This window comes from Capra hircus, chromosome 9 (genome assembly GCF_001704415.2).
Source record: "Capra hircus breed San Clemente chromosome 9, ASM170441v1, whole genome shotgun sequence".
NCBI lineage: Eukaryota > Metazoa > Chordata > Mammalia > Artiodactyla > Bovidae > Capra > Capra hircus.
In genome coordinates, this window is record NC_030816.1 from 36,502,860 (window position 1) to 36,522,216 (window position 19,357).

Consider the following 19,357-nt stretch of genomic DNA (forward strand, 5'->3'; position numbering starts at 1 on the left):
ATATTGTTTGGAGGAGTTTTGGTGGGGTTTTTTTTGAATAATTGAGAGTCAATTGTCTTGTGATTATTTCATCTTACTTAATCACTAAGTCATAAGAGTTCCAGAATGTTAAAATGAAACAATCTAAATTATAGTCATTTTAGATGTATAACATTTTCATCCCGTGCAAAGTCTTAATCAGTGTTAAATAGAGAGACGCAAGTTTGGTCACATGCCTGCTGTTTTAAGGTAACCACCTTACCTTTTTTTGGTTGGAAGTCATCTCATCATTAATAGAGAAAATGAGACATTTTTTAAATTCATGAGTTTGATACTAAATTTCCAATCAATTTGGAAAATGTTTCTGTAGAAAAATATTTACTGAACTCCATATTCATTACAGAAATAGTAAGTTTCCTTACATTTTTATATTCTACGGTAATATTCTGTGATTTTGAGAGTTAGGAAAGCTCTGTATTTTTATGGAATGAAACAGAAGAAAAACAGGCTGAAGAATGGGCTTCTCTGGGGAAAACAGTGAAAAGAAACTTAAGATTATTTTAAAATATCTCTAATTAGAATATTGTTCTTAAAATTATTGTCTTTAAAAAACTGGGCATTCTTAATGAAGTTAATACACTGAAAGTGTTACATATGAGGTATTTTATTTGTAGTTTTTAATTACGTTGTGTTTACTTCCTATGGGTTGTTATGTATTACGTATTGATACTGCACTTCTTGTTTCAGCATTCTGGCTAATTTGAAAATAAAAGGAGATGCATCATAATTGGTAAAGATTTTTTGTAGCTAAGCAGTTTATAATTGCTCTATTTGATATTTTTCATTTTTAAAAACTTTAAGGTGCAACAGTTGAATAACATGGATGAAGTATGTTATGAAAGTGTTTTGAAGCAAGTAAAGGCTGGACATCAGGTACACTTTATCCTGTTTTTAGAGATTGTATATGATTAAAATTATTAATTTTTATGTTCTTAAAAGTGTTCTTCAATTCTGAAATAATGATCCACAGGTTTTATTTCTTAGTAATATTTTAGTCCACTAGGTAACCATTTAAGTCATAAATTTTTCAAAGATAATACTATCATTCTGATATTGATAGATCATTCTGTTTTGTTTGCCATTTTTAAGAAGAATTTCATTCTTAAGATTTTAGATTATTTAAAAATACCAACCTTCTCTCACACATCAAAAATTTTATTTTCTTAATGTAAGAAATTAAAATGTTATATTACTCTCACTGTTGTTTCATGAAGTAGTAGCAATTGAAATATACATATAATAAATTTTTATATTGTTTGGATATTAACTGCTTTAACTTTAAATTCCAAGGTTCAAGATGTTACAATCAGGATTGTTAAGAAAAATAAAGAATAATGATAATTACTTACATAAAAGCTAACCAGTGCCAAATTGTATATGGTTCTTCAGGTCACTTTATTTTATTATGGGATTTTTTTTCTACATTGTTATCCTTTCATGGCATGTAAAATGAAATATCTTCTGGTCCTTTGTTTTTAAAATATTTTAAAAGCAGTGACATCTTTTTTTTCCCCAGACTAAATATTGTTTGGAGCCTCAATATATAAAACAAAGATAAACTAGAATTGAAAGTGGAATACTGCCCACTCAGTATTCTTGATGCATTTTTCCTCCTTAAAGGCACAGTTTTAAAATTCTAACCTTGAGAAAATATCCTTAGCAGCAAAAGAGACACAGATGTATAGAACAGTCTTTTGGACTCTATGGGAGAGGGCGAGGGTGGGATGATTTGGGAGAATGGCATCACTGAAACATGTATATTATCATATGTAAAACGAATCGCCAGTCCAGTTTCAATGCATGATACAGGATGCTTAGGGCTGGTGCACTGGGATGACCCAGAGGGATGGTATGGGGAGGGAGGTGGGAGGGGGATTCAGGATGGGGAACACATGTACACCCATGGTGGATTCATGTCAATGTATGGCAAAACCAATACAATATTGTAAAGTAAAAATAAATAAATAAAAATGAAACAAAAACAAACAAAAGAAATTTTTTAAAAAGAAAATGTCCTTAGTTATAGGAATAACAAAAGGAAAAGAAATCATGATTAAATTGTATGCAAATATTAGTAACTTATTAATATATTTCTTAATGATCAATAAATACCTGAAACTGCTAAAATTACCTTACACTTACTATCTCACTGACTTCTCTCAGCAGCCAATGAGGCAGACACTGTTATCCTAATTTCTCAGATAAGAAGATGAGATGCTGTGCTGAATGAAGTAACATATTGCCTTTGTTTTTACTTGTGCATTTACAAATATGACCATGCAAGTGTAGCATCTTGGCTAACCATGGTGTCATATCACTTTATTTGGATTTATTTTATAGCTTTTGTCCTCTCTGATCCTCATTAGAGAACTGCTTTGTGGGGTTCCATTATTTATCATGTACAAGTAAAGAAGTATAAAAAAACCAATGTTCTTTCTTTAATACAAAAATATTGCCAAATACCACCAGTTTATTCTTGGTTAGGAGACAGAAAACTTTTCTGGAAAGGGCCAGATAGTAAATATTTTAGGCTTTGTGGGACTTAGGTTTCAGGTACTCACCTGTGCTGCTGTAGCATGAAAGGAGCCATGCACAATATAGGAACAACTGGGCATGGCTATGTTCCAATAAAACTTTATTTATAAGAATAGGAACAGATTAGATGCATTCAACTTGCAGGCTGTAGTGTACCAACCTTTGTTCTAGATTTCCTCATGAGATTTATTTGTAGCAAATGTCTGATGTTCCTAAAATGCTATCTTGAGAAACTATGGGTAGCATTTCACAGGAAATCCTCAAACAAAGCTATATGTTGCATAGCCACCAGTGTTTGCACCATCTTTGTAAAAGAACAGGATAAATTAAGTGTAATTGGCTAGATGTTACCACCATGGACATTTATTTCCAACTTTTATATTACAGAAGATATCAACTATATTATTAGCTAAGGAATCTAGCTCTAGAGCCTATGCCATATTAGAAATATTCAATAAATATTTCAATGTTTTCTCCATTAACTTTTTTAAATTGACTTTATTTTTTAGAACAATTTTGAGTTCACAGCAGAACTGAGCAGGAAGTAGAAAGAGTTCTCATACACCCCCTACCCTGGCACATGCACAACTTCGTCCACTATCAACTTATCTTCCACTGGTGTGACACTTTGGTTTCAGTCTATGAGCTCATGTTGACACATGAGTATCACATAAAGTCCATCCGTTGCATTAAGGTTCAGTGTCGGTGTTGTACTTCCTATGGTTTGGACAATGTATCCACCATTATAGTGTCATACAGAAAATTTCAACTGCCCTGAAAGCGCTCTCTGCCCAACTGATTCATCCTTCCTTCCCCTTAACCATTGGTAACCATTCATCTTTTCATTGTCTCTGTAGTTTTGTGTGTTCCAGAATGTCATATAGTTGGAATCATATAAGATTGTAGCCTTTTGTAGTTTATAGCCTTTTCAGATTGATTTCTTTCATAATATGTGTTTGAGGTAACTTCCTGCTTTTTCATGGCTTGATAGCTTGTTTTTTTTTTTAGCACTTAATAATATTCCATTGTCTAGATGTACCACAATTTATGTGTACATAACAGCTTTGAGCAGATTTTATGTGGACGTTAGTTTTCACTTCCTTTGGGTATATACCAAGGAGTGTAATTGCAAGATCAATATTTATTAAACTACTTCAACCTTTCTCCATATAATCTTATGTTATAAAATATGTCTTTAAAAAAAAATAAAGTGCAGCTTTATTCCTAAATATTGGGAAATATAATGGTTGTATCTTCTATCGTAGGTAGATAAAAGTCCAGGTAAATATATTTAAAGAATCCTAGGAAGATTATATCCTCTTCCTCTTCTGGCATAGTTTGTTCTCTGGCTGTTACAGGGGCTAATATGTCCCTCTAGAAATCATAAAGTTCAAATGCTGGCTGGGTATGTTTCATCAGTAGAGATTAGATCTCACTGCCAGCCCTTTCATTCTTAGTGATTCCATCCATTGCATTACTTTTTAAACCAATAACTGCCATAGGGCAGGCACTTATAGTAGTAAATTTAGACCAGACAAAGGTGAGATGGAGAGTGAGGTCACAGTGCTGGTTCCTGTTTAGAAAGGACAACTAAGCTGGGGAGCCTCAGGAGAGGCTTCAGCTGGTCAGGGGCTGGCTACTTATAAGGCAGGAGGAACCCAGGAATGGAGAGAGTGCAAAACTAAGGCAGCAGTTGCACACATGCATGACCTCCCGTTTTTTGTGTGCATGTCACGGTGTCCGCAGTAACTAGCCTTTTAAGGACACATGACCACCAAGCTTTCTCCTTTCTGTACACTTTGGTCTGGCTGAAAATGCACTGTGGGTGACTCTGTAAAGTGTGGTTGCAGTTTAAGAACCCACTGGAACGCTTCGGTATCAGTTCCTATCCAAATCTGTGCTCACATCCCTCTGCCCTAAGAAGTAGAGTTTAGGCTGCAGGTCTCACAGTTTCTGTCTCAATGACTAGTGATGATGTTTGTTTTCCATAATAGTGGGACTTTCTTCAGTTCTCTACACATACCTACATATCCATTTCCTTTTTTAAATTGTAAAACTAAAATAACAGTATTAAAAATTCTTTCATAGTTCTACTATTATTTTACCATTTCAAATTATTATTATAATTTTTATTCATGACCTGCTGGTCTTTTTTAATCCATTTGCACATGTACCTTTTAATTTTCCTCATTCAAACTTAATTTTAATTATTAGTTACAGTCCATTGCTAAATTATAATTACACTCTATATACAGTTTTATATTCACTGTTTTCCTTAATGAATAGTAAATATATTTCAATGTTTCTCCATGGTCTTCTCAGTGTTAATGTCTGTAAGAGACAGAAGGGAGTTTTTATTCAAGTTTTAAGTTTTAAATGCTGTGTAAGTCACTTTGGACTTTTAAATCTTTATAATCTTCTAATATAAGCATTAAATCTCCTTTTGTTAAAAGAGAAAATGAACATAAGACATGTTAAGCAGCTTTTCAAGGCCATACAGCTAGTAAAAGGTCACACCAGGATTGAATTATAAGCTTATGTTGGTAAAATACACAGCATCTTCAGTACTTTACACTGTCACTTTACCATTAAGCCAATGTCAGCTGTTCTCCTTGTTGATTATCCCGCCATTATTGAGCACCTTAAATGTTTGTGGCTTGCTCTTATTAAAGACATGCTAAGTTGCTTCAGTTATGTCTGACTCTGCAACCCTATGGACTGTCATCTACCAGGCTCCTATGTCCATGGGATTCTCCAGGCAAGAATACTAGAGTAGGTTTTCCTGCCATGCCCTTCTCCAGGGGATCTTCCCAACCCAGGGACTGAACTTATGTCTCTTAAGTCTCCTGCATTGACAGGTGGATTTTTTACCACTAATGCCACCTGGGAAGTCCCTTATTAAGAACAGGGCTGCTGTAGTGATCATCTTTCTATTATTTTTTCTGTTGAAACATTTACTTAGGGTAAGTTGTCTAAAATAAGATTATGGCACAAATAGCCACATTTTGTGATCTTACCCCATGAGCCTATAATGCACTCCAAATGGGCTATCACATTTTGTTGTCATAGCAGACCTACAAAGGATTTTACAAACATACACCATGCCCTTCTGAATAATTTTATCAAGTTGTGTGATGTAGGTTATGATCTAATGTGTGTGTGTCATTTTGAATTTGTTTTACAATTTTAAAGTGTATAAGACTGTGTGTTTTACCAGTGAAATTTTTTCTTAAGTATCTACAATTACCTCTGAATTATGATTACAAAAACGCATGTTTTATATACCATATTGTTCATGCTTTGCTTTGGATGTGCTGCTACTTTCAATTAGAAAAACATGTTCTTCCCTGTGTTTTTTGCTTCATGTGTGACCCTATGGTCTTTGGCCTCTGTAATTACATCTTCAAAATGTTTAATATAAAATATGATTAATATACTGATAACAGAAAGTGACCAGTAAAAGAGTTTAAACAAATTTAACCTTTGGGCACTCCATAAAGTAAAAATGAGGGGGTGGGGGAATGACTGAATTCTGCCATTCAGAGATAGCATTGGGGTATGTCCTTCTATTTCTTAAAATGCATCTTACTCCCTTAATTTTCTAATTTCTCTATTTTCTCTACCTAAAGATATGATAGAAAAATAAATGGAAAGAATAACATGTAAATAGATGTCAGATTTTAAAAGTTTAATCACTGTTCTATGCAGTGTTTTGTTTTTTTTTTTCAGAATTTGTGTTCCAGTGGAACAGGTTCCACTAAGTAAGACTGGGTTATAAGGAAATATTGTTGGTTAAGTTCCTATTGTGGTGTCATGTACATGGGGACTCTGTGATAAATAGGATTTCACTGTGATAAATTGCTCATCTTCATAGATCCTTAGTTCACTGGGGATGCTGGGAAATACTGAATGCATTAGGACTATGGCCCATTAGTTGATATTTGCCTCTAATATTACTGGTATTACAAATGCCCAGGCCAGTACCTTCAGAGTACCTTAAGTACTATGTTGTTGGTTGTTAAGGCAGCATCTTAGTCTTTTACATTAATGTGATCATTTAAGTAAAAAGCTCTTTTACAACACAGTTTGAGAACAAACCTCTTTTTCATTTCTTTAAATTATCTCTATTATGTATGTAACTTTGGGAAAGTTGCCCAAAACTAAAATCTTTTTCTGTTTTAGTCATTTCAAAAGGATCGTTCTGTCTGTTTAAATCTTCTATTTGCAAGTTTCTCTGCCAAATACTGTTTGGCTTAGAAGTTCAGTTAGCTTGATAGGTGGCAGCTTCTGCTGACTGTCTTTGTAATATGTCCAGAACTGGGATTGAAAAGTGTGCATACTTGGAAAAGAGGACTGTTAGGCATTTTGACTTTGGAGGCTGAGGTAGATACCTATTTCAGCAAGGCTAGCAATCTTTGACTAAATCCATCACACAAAAATTGCTATTAATACTTCATGGTAGTCTGATTACTAAGGCTCATGTGGAAGTTTGTTTTCAGGGCCTTGCATTCCTTCACTGGATTATTTTTCTCTTATCTCCTTGAAGAAACGCCTTCACTAAGCTGTGATCCTCTGCTGTTATTAGAAGGTTAACAGAGAACTCCCCAGTGGACTAGAGTTTAAAGTTTCATTTTTTCCCTCATAACTGAGGTTGAATATAATGTTACCCTAGTCGCTTGCTGTCTTTGTGTAAGGTTCCAAGTGATAAATTCCAACAAACGAGTTTGTATCCATCTGTCAGAAAATGAAAAATAGATAATTGAACAATCTTTTAGCTTATTATCTCAAAAACTGACAGCTAAAGTAACTCTTCAATTGTATTATTCTGCCTAACTCTAGTGACTGAAAGGTCTAACTATATGCACTTCATTCTAAGAAATTCTTCTGTATAAATGTTTTGCTTTACATATAGTGCAGTAAATTGTGTGTGTGTGTGTGTGTGTGTGTGTACAGAGAGAGACACAAAGAGAAATAGGCAGACAGAGAGCTTTGGTCTGGAATTCAGTTATAGCTAACTGCACATTAGTGCATTGTTATTAAGCAGCCAGTATATATTTGATAAATGTACTTTTCTTTATTATTAAGGGAGCATAAGTTATTTCTTATAGGGCTGTGTACCTAACAAACTGTAGCTTTACTTTATTGCCTTTTAAATATAGCTTAGCAGTTAGTGTACAGTAGTAAAAAATTGTAAGTCAGTCTGTTGTAGTTCAGGAAAACATTCAATTTTTTTTTTTTTTGCCCCCATCTCATGCCCCACTGCCTTGCCAACTAGTTAAAAAAATTCTTTCAATGACTGTTCCTTAATTTTGTATATTTGTTTGCCTTCAAATTGTTTCATATTTTGGATTTTCTCTCTAGTTGTGCTTCCCCTAAACAATTTTATTAGAGCAACTGCTTTTCAGACCATTATTAAGACTAAAAATATGTGTCCATTAAAAAAAAAAAACTCTCAGGCAAATAAATACTTTTCATGCTGAGAATTAAGTTTCCTCTTATATATATATATAAATGAATTAATTTTGTTTCTCTCCACTTAGATTTAATTAGAACAGAGCAAATTTCATGTTCAAAAGCCATGCTGATGGTCTCTGATCATAATGTTGCATGGGTTTCAGTATACCAATCATCCAAACTTGTGTGTTCATGTACTTAATAGATTTCATGTGCAACTTTGTCTTAAAAGTATTAAAAGCAGTAGGAGGCAGTTGTGTTCCACTCAAGCATGTGTGATGACAGATGGAGAAAATCTTTTCATGTTGACTTTTCAACAGTCATACTCTGCAAGACTTCAAGCTCTTCTTGGCTATTGGGAAATTAAAAGTTGGCGATTCAGCCTTTAATTTTGATCCATCTGCTCAAACTAATGAGATGTCTCATTTGTAAGCTTCTCTTTGCGTTACCAAATGCAAGTACAGCTTTATCATTCCTGTTAATAATTCCCCTCCTCCTGTGTAACTCGCAGAATGGGAAAATAATTGATGCCTTAACCCCATTGAGATTTTTCTAGTTATACAAACTTTGTTACAGTGATAGGAAAAGAAATTAGAAACTGCCTCAGAGGTTATAGCATATTTTTTAAGTTTACTTCTTGTTCTTTCACATTATCAAAATGTTAAGATCCTTACTCAATAGCTTCTTACTCAAAGTCTACCTCCAGTTTCAAGAATAAAAGGTTTTGCAGTATTAAAAAGAAAAAAATCATTTCAACCTTGGATTAATGCTAAACATCAGCTTTTCCTTATTCACATATGTGCCTTTTTCTTCATTATTTGTAAGTTTTTCATAGATGTATATGTTTCTAGTAAGAAACCACCTTAAAAATTGACTAATTATGTATTAATTTATTACTGTCTGAAGGAAATTCTTTGTTTTTTAGTACTAAATTATAGTTTATCTAAAAGTAATTATGTCCAATTGAAAAAAACTACGTTGCTAACTTTAATAATGGAATTTTTCCATTGACTCTTTGCCTAAAAAGTTTTCTTCCTCCAGCTACAAGCATCTCTCATTCTTGGTACTAATTGTTCTGTCACATCAAATTTGTCTGCAGCATGAATTTTATAGGTAAATTATTTCAGAGCTTCTTTCTTTTCTGCCTTCTTTGCTTCCTTCCTTCCCCAAACTTTGACATAACCCCCAAGGAATATAAGAGCAAAATTCATATTCAAGCCCCATTGTGCTTAGTTGCTCAGTTGTGTCCAGCTCTTTGCAACCCTGTGGACTGTAGCCTGCTAGGCTCCTCTGTCCATGGGACTTCTCAGGTAAGAATGCTGGAGTGGGTTGCCATTTCCTCCTTCAGGTGATCTTCCCAACTCAGAGACTAAACCTGGATCACCTTTGTCTCCTTCACTGCAGGCAGATTCTTTACCTTCTGAGCCAATATGAGCAAAATTCATAAGGAAGGGACATTTTAACAATTATGAGCAGAAGAATTAAGGACATTTCTCCTTCATCTTTGCTGCTAAAGATGGTAGTACTAAAGAAATATTTTAGGTGTTTCCTAAGTATAAGAAACGCTAAAGGAAGCATTCACTAAACCTCTACCTTTGGGGAAAAGAAAAACAAAAACCCTCCCTACCTCCCAGAAGAAAGCTCTGATGAGTCTGCTATCAAATTGAAATTTCCTTATTCTTCCTTATTTCACAGGCAAAAATTAGTTTTTGATACTGTTGAGTTCTATATTTTATGTTTTAATCAGTATTACTAGTGTTCGCTTAGATTTTTTTTTTCATCTTCTCTCTGTATGATTTCCATAGTGTATCTGTGTACATTTAGATAAAATGAAGACCAAAACAGAACATTCTTATTATCATAGGAATTTCTGGTATGATATAATGAAAATGTATCAAAGAGAACTGAATTATAATTATATTTAGAAGTAAAATTTTTTAATTAGACGTTATAGTTCAGGGGAAGTAGCTTCTTAGCACTGTCAGCTGCAAGGTGGATCCTGTGATCACTGTACTGCATATTTTGGTCATGCCTAACTTAGGAACATGGAAAATGATATCAGCCGAGACATTCTGCTCTTTCCCCTGCCAAAGCCAAAGGGAGTTTCAACTAAATGATACATGCTTAATGAAAGTTTTGTTTTGTTTTTTTAAGGTGAAACTCCCTTATGACGGTCACTCACAGTTGGGAATAAAATAATCAAAGGGATAACAAAGAGGTTATAAAGTGGAAGTAGTTGCAAAATGCCAGGTTTTCTTTGTGCTTTTCTTTTCTGGCTCTTGTAATACAAAACTCACCTTCCTTTTCTTTACCTTCTAACCTTTTGGGCCATCTTTTTTCATTGTTTGTAGCCTTTAGTGGATCTCTGCTTCATCTTGCTAGACTTCTGGTTGATGAATAACTCCCTTTTGGTACAGAGAAAGCAACAAGTCACCACATATTCAGGACCCCAGGGGCAGGACCTAAGCCTTATGCTTAGGTCAAATGATTCCTTCTCTACTTGGCTTGTTCCTAGACCCTTTTAAAATTTAGCACTCTTTCTTGTATCATTCCATCCCAGTTAATGACCTTTATGAAATAACTTATATATTTATATTCCTAACCCAGAGCTCTTCCCTGAGCTCTAGATCCATATTATCCTGGCTGGCCTCTACTCCTGGATATCACAGATGCAGTATTCTAAAACAAGTACATAATTTCCCCCCTCTAAACCAATGGTTATTTCTTCCATTAATCCTTGGTTCAGTTCAGTAAATGGCATAACTATAGATAGAGTTCTGTAAAACAGAAACCTAAAAGTCACCCTAGTCAACTCTCTCTCCTGTGTTCTCATTAGACCTGCCTCTTAAGTCTTCTCATTTCTTTACATCACTTTCTTTTGTACCATCACCTCCAGCACCTAATCCAGGTACCTATCATGTCATCCATGACACTTCTTAGCTGCTTTGCCTCTCTTAACTCTTCCTTCTATGTCCATCCTTGCCTTGCTTGAGCTGCTCTGTCCACTGGAACTGTAACCTTTCAAAGTACAGCTCCAGAATGACACATGAGTACTTAACGCTCCTTTCAAAGGGCCCAGGGGGTCCCTATATTGTTTGGCCATTGCCTCCTTTCATTTTCATCACATACGTGTCTTTCCCTCATCTCCCACCTCCCGTCTTCCTGGCCTCCTTTCCGGCCTCCTTTCTTTTAGAGATGCTCTTTAACTTGCCCCTGAGCTTTTGTATAACTTGTTCTCTCTGCCTCACACATTCTTCCTTATTCTCCACTTAGTTGTTCTCTACTAAATCCTTTAGATTTCATCTATCTTAAAGAAGCCGTTTTTTTGGTTTGTTTTTTTATCTCTTTCACCTCCCTGTTATGAACTATATAATAACACAATGTATGTTTTCTTCCTCTTTCTTACTATAGATTTACATTTTTCCTGGCTGTTTTTGATTAATAACCACTTTTCAGTAGAAGATGGTAAGTCACATAGGAAAGGGGCCATCTCTGCTCCGGCTCATAATCATATTATCATGGCCTTACCAGTACCTAGCACACAGTTGGTGTTCACATATTGTGTGACGAATAAGTGAATGGAAGATATGGTAGTCTTTGTAATTCTTAACTTATTCTTAAAGGGTTAGGGAGCAACCAACTTCAAAGAAAATAATAATTAGATCCACAGTAAGTCGAACATCCAGGCTGAGGAAAGAACACCTGGAGAAGTGGACTGACATCAAAGATTGCTTTGATTACTTTCTTAAGGAATTTTTTCCTCCCTGTAGTCTATAAAGATCAATGAAAGAATGCTGGTATTCTCCTTAAAAATATTTCATTCCATGCATTTATTCTTAATATTATTTTCATGTATTTATAGTCTTCTCTGTTAGAAGTACTAAATTATCTCATTTTCTCCTAAAATAAAATGTCCATGTGACTTAGCTGTTTTTCATGAAATGGGTAACATTTGTGCCACCAGTTATTTTAAGTTAATATGTTCTTTCTTTCATTTCTACTCATTAAGCCCTGGAGGAGTAACTTTTGAACCCTTTTAAAATTTTGCAATTTTAAGAAAGCGAAGTTTCTCAACTATAGTTTACCAGAGGAGTACTTAATTGTACTGTTGAGATTTTATCAGTTTCTTTGTTAGCTTTGTAAAGTTTTCTTCATGTGCACAGGGAATACGTTTTGATGAGTAATATTACTATTGCGTTTTCCTTCATTGTTCTTAACATTACTTTTTTGCTAAGTCTTCAAGGACTTTTATTACTAAAATGACACATTCTTATAACAGTTGAATCCACACAAATATGTAAAAAGGAAAGATCAATGAATTACTGTCTTCTCACCTCTCCTCACTTCAGTGCCCTTGCCCCTGAGTGTATTCAGTTTTCTCCTGGCTCATACAGACATATGCAAGTATGTACATACCTTTGGGCATTTGATCTCTTTAATGTTGGTAATCAGTGGCTTCTGGAATTACAGCACAAATTGTTCAAGCACATGGAACAGTTTGTCTCAGAATGACTTTTAGAAGTTTTCTGGCTATAAACTAAATTTTCATTTATCCTTATACAGCCTATAGGTCTTCAGCCAAAAGATCAAAAGAAAAAAAAATACTGTGTATAATCTTGGAATAAAATTGGAAGGAATACAAGTGGTTTTACTTTCCTGAAACTGGTTTTATTTTTATATGTTGAATCAGTAAAATTTCCTTATAGAAGTTATCATCACCATTTTTATCCATTTTCTCATTCTCTGTGTCTTCTTTGTTGCCCCTCTTCATATTTAAGTAGGAAAATGTGAAGATAGTACAAGTTTTGCTTTGCCCTCTTATAGGTATTATTACCATAGTATTATTTAATTTTCCTGTCAGATCAGTATAACTGTAACTATCAAACTTTACATATATGCCTTTTGCAAGTAGCCAGTGTATAAATGCATGTTTTACGTGAAAAGTAAAGTTAGTTAAATTGTATATAATTTGTTACAAATTTTATTATTTGAAAGATTTGGTATAGATCCACAGTTGATTTAAATGAAATATTCCAAACTTAGGAAGTGAATTTATTAGATTATTTTGTAATTTATTGATATAATTTTTGTAATTGCAATATTAAATTATAGTAAATGTATAATTATCAGGGAGCATTGACTATTTTGTGGTATTTACTTTTGTCAAATACTCTGTATATCTGGAATTTTACTAATTCTCTTTGAACAATAATATAAATAATTAAAATAACATCGTGTAAAATAAACATAAATGTAAACTGTGTTTCATGGTTTAAATTTACATTTTAAACCGTTTCATAGTTTACAGTTATGTTTATTTTACACGATGTTATTTTAATTACTTATATTATTGTTCAAATAACAGTAATGATATAGATTTGGGGATTACTAAAACAGCATTTAACTGCTTGTAATCATTTTTCTTTTATACACCATGGAAAATTCTCCAGACAGTAATTCAGAATATTTTACATTAAATTGTTGGAAGTTAATTTGACAGCGGTTTATTTCATTTTAGAAAATGATACATTAAATTTCTATTAGCTGGTTTCCAGCTGATATTTGGACTTGGTAGCGGTTGATATTTGGAAGCAGTTGATAGGTATATTTAATAAGTTTAATTACCACCCCAAGGATCTGTTGACTACATTTTCGTAGCCATCTTTTACAGTTTTTTTCTTTTTAAATCAATTTGTATTGGGGTATAGTTGCTTTAGAATGCTGTGTTAGTATATACCACACAGCAAAATAAATCAGCCATATATGCACATATATCCCCTCCCTTTTGGACTTCCCATGTTTATTAAAGCTAAGTATAAAATTTTGTGTCCCAGAAATCTGATACAGCTATTTGTGTATTTGCTAAAAGTACAAAAAAGAGAGCTGAATGTTTAAATTCAGTGAACCACTGCAAACATTTACTGTCTTTTCTTGTAACTAGGGTTTTTATCAGTTTTTTGTTGTTGTCATAGTAGCATATTTAAATGAGAAGGACAGGAAAAAAGAAAACTATGTCTCTATAATTAATAGTAAAATATTCTGTTTTTTAAGAGAATAGTAAAATAGTGTCAGATCTTATCTTACTTTTTTCTTGGTTTTGTGAATGAGTAGATAGGAAGTTCAGCTCTGACTATATTATGGCAAATAAAGTGGGCATTTCCCACTTGTGCAGCATTCATCAAGGTAGTGGCTGCTCTTGAAATATGGTGAGCGACTTAAGTCTTGTGAAGTTATTTTCTACATGCATGCTAGCTAGCCACAGGCTAACTTTATCAAAAACCGCACACATATACATGCGCACACAGAAATAGGAGACACTTGGGTAGGGGACATGGTGTTGGTTGCCCCTTTTTACAGGGTAACATGGTAAGAGCCAGGTATCTCTGTGTACAGGAGTTGCCCCATAGCAATGCTCCAAAATTTTAAAACTTGAAACCTGTGTAGCTGCTGCTGGTACATCCTCCCTTCTAGTAGGGGGAGAGAGGATGTAAGGAAGAGAGAGGGAAGGAACAGAGGAGACAAAGAAGTAGACCAGCTGACCTGCCCAAGGACCTTCTCTTTCACTCTGGAATATAAATAGATTCTCTCTTGAGGAGGGAAGAGGCGCCTGTACCCTGGAATAGCTCTTTGAGTGAAAAGAAGCCTCTAGGCTTTATTACCTATAGAATGGGAAGAAATGGTTCTGGGAGAGTGGAGACATCCTCTGCTAGTAGAGCCCTTCAGTTCCACTGCTCGGAAGGCCCTGACCATGAAGGATCACCAGGAACTTCAGGGAGGATCCTTTTCCAACAAGCCCTAAAGGTATCTTGCAAGGACAGGTACTCTACTAAACTATCCCAGTAAGATAGTTCTCTGCTATAAACATCCTTATAAACTGCCTTATAAACATCCTTCTAACCTCACCTAACTCTCTCCAATTGTCCTTTGTTCTGTTCTCTGTGGACTTTGATCTCATCGTTTTTTACTATGGTATTTTATCTGCTCTGTTGTCTTGTAGCTGTATTTTTTTAAAATCACATGGAGAAAAGTCAAATAAGTTAAAATGGCTTAATGGATGTTCAAATGATAATGTACCTTTTTAAAAGTACAGTTATAAGTATTTCAACTTGGGTTTGTAGATCTTTTGTTTCTTTTTCTTTTTTTCTCTTTTTTTGTTGATGGGTCAATCAAAAAGTACAGTACAGATTTATGGAGAACTAAGGTGTTTTTTGATTTGTAAGCACAGACACGAGAGCAGTCACAAAAAATGGAGACAATTAAGAGCCAGTCAAGAGGAATTACAACTTTGTGATTTTCTCTTTATAGCAATACAGTTTTAATTAGTCTAGTTAGTAAATTTTATTGAGAGTTTATTGGCTTAGTGGGATTTTTTTCTGCTCAAAAAAGTTTAAATAATTCTTTTTAGGGAGAATCTATTCAAGTGTATTACTTGAGAATATTAAATACACAGTTGGATATTTAGGAATTATAAGTAGTGATTATTGTTTAAGAAAATAAATCAAAAATACTGATAGAAATCTTAAAAATACATTTTTTATGTTCTTATCTTACTGAAATTTGATTCAGTCCAAAACATCTTATAATATTGAATAGTAATAGGACTTCAAGTCCAGCAGCATCTGTAGAAATGAAATTGTTAGCTCACTAATGAATTTTATTTGCATAGTAATAGACTAGCTAGTCTTGCTTAATTTGCTATACAGAATAGATGTTGCTATTTTGGGACTGTCAATAAGAAATGTCAATGCAATGTGGACTGTGATGGACATCAGTAAAGCAGTTTTCTGTGTGTGATGCTATAATGTATTGAAATATTCTTTATTCTGTTTTATCAGTCGTTAGTGGATTGACCTAGGTTTAGAAATGAATTAAGTTAACACAGTTGTACTATGGGGGCTAACTGAGAGCGGTGTAGTTTGGTTCAGATATTAGTCATATTTGAAAACATCTTTGACAAACCTTGAATTCAGAGTGGTTGGAGTTTTAGAACTTTATTAAATTACTTCATTATTAAATTAATTTTTACAAGTAGTTTGGCTTCAACATAATGTGTCTTAAAAATTTTACTTGTGTGTGTCTATATGAACACTTATAATATTTTAACACTTACAATGTAGACTGAAATTTTAAATGGAAGTCGAATTGTAGACATTAGAAGCTTGTAAATTACTGGGACTTCCCTGGTGGCTCAGACTGTGAAGTATCTGCCTGCAATGCAAGAGACCAGGGTCAGGAAGGGTCAGGTTTGATCCCTGGGTCAGGAAGATCCCCTGGAGAAGGAAATGCTACTCACTCCAGTATTCTTGCCCGGAGAATTCCATGGAGAGAGGAGTCTGGCGGGCTACAGTCCATGGGGCTGCAGAGAGTAAATTACTAAGAATGGTTCATAATTGAGATCTCTTTGAGGAGCCTGTTTGCCTTCTTAAGGTGAGAGCTGCAGTGGGTAGAGGACTAAGTATAGAAACTGCTACACTTTTCTTGTAGCATATGAACCATATCTGACTTGTCAGTATTAATTCTAGGTATTGAAAAGAATGGAGATGGCTTTTAAAACTAGACCAAGGCAATGCTGTTAAATGTTCAGCAAGTATTTTTTGAATAGCCACTGTGGGGCAGCAACTGTGCTAAACACAGAAAACAGAGGCACTCTGCATTTGTGTTGCTTATAATCTGATGAAAGAGCCAAAGGCTAATTAAATCATTGTGCATAAAATGTAAATTACAGATTTCACAATAAACTTTTACCTACTCATTTAAGCATGTTGATGATTTTCTAACTCCATCTTTCCTTTAATTCCATTGTATGTAAGAAAGAGCGTTCCCCTTCTTCCCATTTGTTTATTTCTCTGTTGACTCAGATTCTTATTTTATTCAAAAGGTTATAATCCATTATTACATTATTATAAAATGACCATATTAGCCAAATTTGGCAGTTGGGTGCCCCTTCAAACTGGCTGCTTTATCCTTTTGACATGTCCACATCCCAGAATTGGAATTAATAATTTCTGATTAATCATTTCTGCAAGCAAATTTGGTGTAGAGAATGGTATTTAGAAACCAGTGAAAGTAATTTATTTCATAAATGAGTTTTTCCACTTATTTTTTTCCCCAAAATATTACCCAGAATGAAAGAGAAATTGGGGTTTTTAGGATTTTCAACGTTTCACCAAAAGGAAATTCAGTTTTGAGCAGTTCCTGTCCCCTAGTAGAGTTCCTCTCATAGTTGTTATTTTTAGACTGCTCCAGCGTCCTCTAAGGGGCCATGGGAATTGCTGGCATGAGGTTGAGAGAGGTGTGCTGTTTGGGAGGCAGAAATGAGATTTGAGTCTATCAGGTCCACTTGGGTAGCCTTTTTTTTATTGTGGTGGTTGTTTTTTTAATAGCTCCTGTAAAAGAGTTTAGTGAAAGAAAGAATTACACAGCCAAAATAAGTTTTTAAACCACGGTCTTATGGCATTAACTTTGCATAATTTCTACAGGGATGAGTAATTTCTGTTCTTATGGTGATACCATCTTTCATGTATGCAGTATCAGTTTAACTTTTCATGTAGGGATGGGATTAGATCTTCCTCTTTGTCATCTATATATTAGACTAAGCAAACCAGTAGTTTTTTCCTTATGGGCTTTGAAAACCAGGTGGAATACTAGTTGGATATACTGGCTGAATGCAGTGGCCTGAAAGTTTTCATATGTAGTGTCTTTTCATCACCAGGCAGCTATGACTCTGCTATTGTTCAAATCAAGTACAAAGTATCGTATTTGCATGATAATAAGAGACCAGTAGCTGAAAATGCTATACCACACCCGTGCAAACTAGGACTGACTGAACCAGAAAGTAGAGTATACTTTTCCACTGCCCTTTGATACTTAAGAAAATGTTTTTAATTATGTTAAAAACTTTATAGCAAAAGGAAAATGCATTCAAAATACTTACTATTTTAAAATTGTGTTTTAAAAACTCTTCTTTTTTTTTGTGGTCATAATATTTTACAGGCCATACTGAAACGTAACTTTCTTATGCTTCTAAGTGTACTGTACAATGTCCTGACACATGCTGAATTGACTGTAAAATAATACTTTTTATAGTGAGCTAAGCTAGAAATATATTTTTGCTGTTATATTACATAAAGACACTAAGCCATCCAAGTTTGATTTTTTGTAATTATTATGTATTTTGATAACTAGTATCTTTAGGGTTTAGAAGATGTAAAATATTGTGGATTTCTTTAACCAACTATAACAGCTCCATATAACTGAAACAGAAACTATTAAATATTAAAATGATTCCTTTAGAGAAATTGATGGAGAATATATTTCACATTCAGGGTAATACCCTAAATGTAATTCACTGATGACAACCTGAGTCTATTTATCATTTAAAAAGCTTAGATTTCTCAAAAAGAGCTATAGGTTCTCAGTGTGAGAGTTCAGAGGTAGCTCTGAACTGCCAAGTATAGATCTAATTACACAGCTTGGAGCTGTGGAACCACTTCTCTCTACCCAGATTACTGACCTTGTTTTATTTGCATATTTTGATGCATGAAGAGTAATCAATGAATTATATAGTTTTCTGATATAGATAAGACAAGTAACCCTATTTGAGGTAGTTTGTGTATGTGATAAAGTTTTTGCCACGTCTTTTAAAACTAAAAAATATGCCTGGGACTTCCCTGGTGGTCCAGTGGCTAAGACTCTGTACTCCCAGTGCTGGGGCCTCATGTTCAACCCCTGGTCAGGGAACTCGATCCCGCATACCACAACTAAGAGTTCGCATGCCAGAATTAAAAGATCCTGAGTGCACGATTAAGACTCAGCACAGCCACATATATAGTAATGCAACTAGTTGTCAGGAATATCTGATGATAAATGCTAGTTATTATTCTCATGATTAATAAAACAGAATTTTAAAATTTATTTTACCCCTATTTTTAATAAGAATAATTTTACTGATGTAATCCAAATATGAATGGTTAGTCACTCAGTCATGTCCAACTCTTTGCGACCCTATAGACTGTAGCCTGCTAGGCTCCTCTGTCTATGGAATTCTCCAGGCAAGAATACTGGAGTAGGTTACCATTTCCTCCTCCAGGGGATCTTCCCAACCCAGGGGTTGAACCCACGTCTTCTATGTCTCCTGCATTGCAGGCAGATTCTTTACCTGCTGGGCCATCAGGGAAGTGTCAAATTTTATACTGTTATAAAATATAAAAATGCTTTCTTTACTCATATCCATCAGTAAGATATTGTTTTAGTTAATGAATCTGAATAATTTGATTCATTGTAAATGTAGTTAGCTTTGATTTAGGAACTTTTTGACTTCAAAGTCAAG

General features: G+C 34.3%; 1 protein-coding gene across 1 annotated transcript in view; it reads left to right on the forward strand.

The window, feature by feature from the left end:
• ASCC3 (activating signal cointegrator 1 complex subunit 3) overlaps positions 1-19,357 on the forward strand; it is a 345,247-nt gene that overhangs the window by 158,210 nt on the left and 167,680 nt on the right. The window contains exon 13 of the mRNA XM_018053127.1: positions 841-912. Within this exon, the coding sequence (XP_017908616.1) occupies positions 841-912 (72 nt within the window). The remainder of the gene's footprint in view (positions 1-840; positions 913-19,357) is intronic.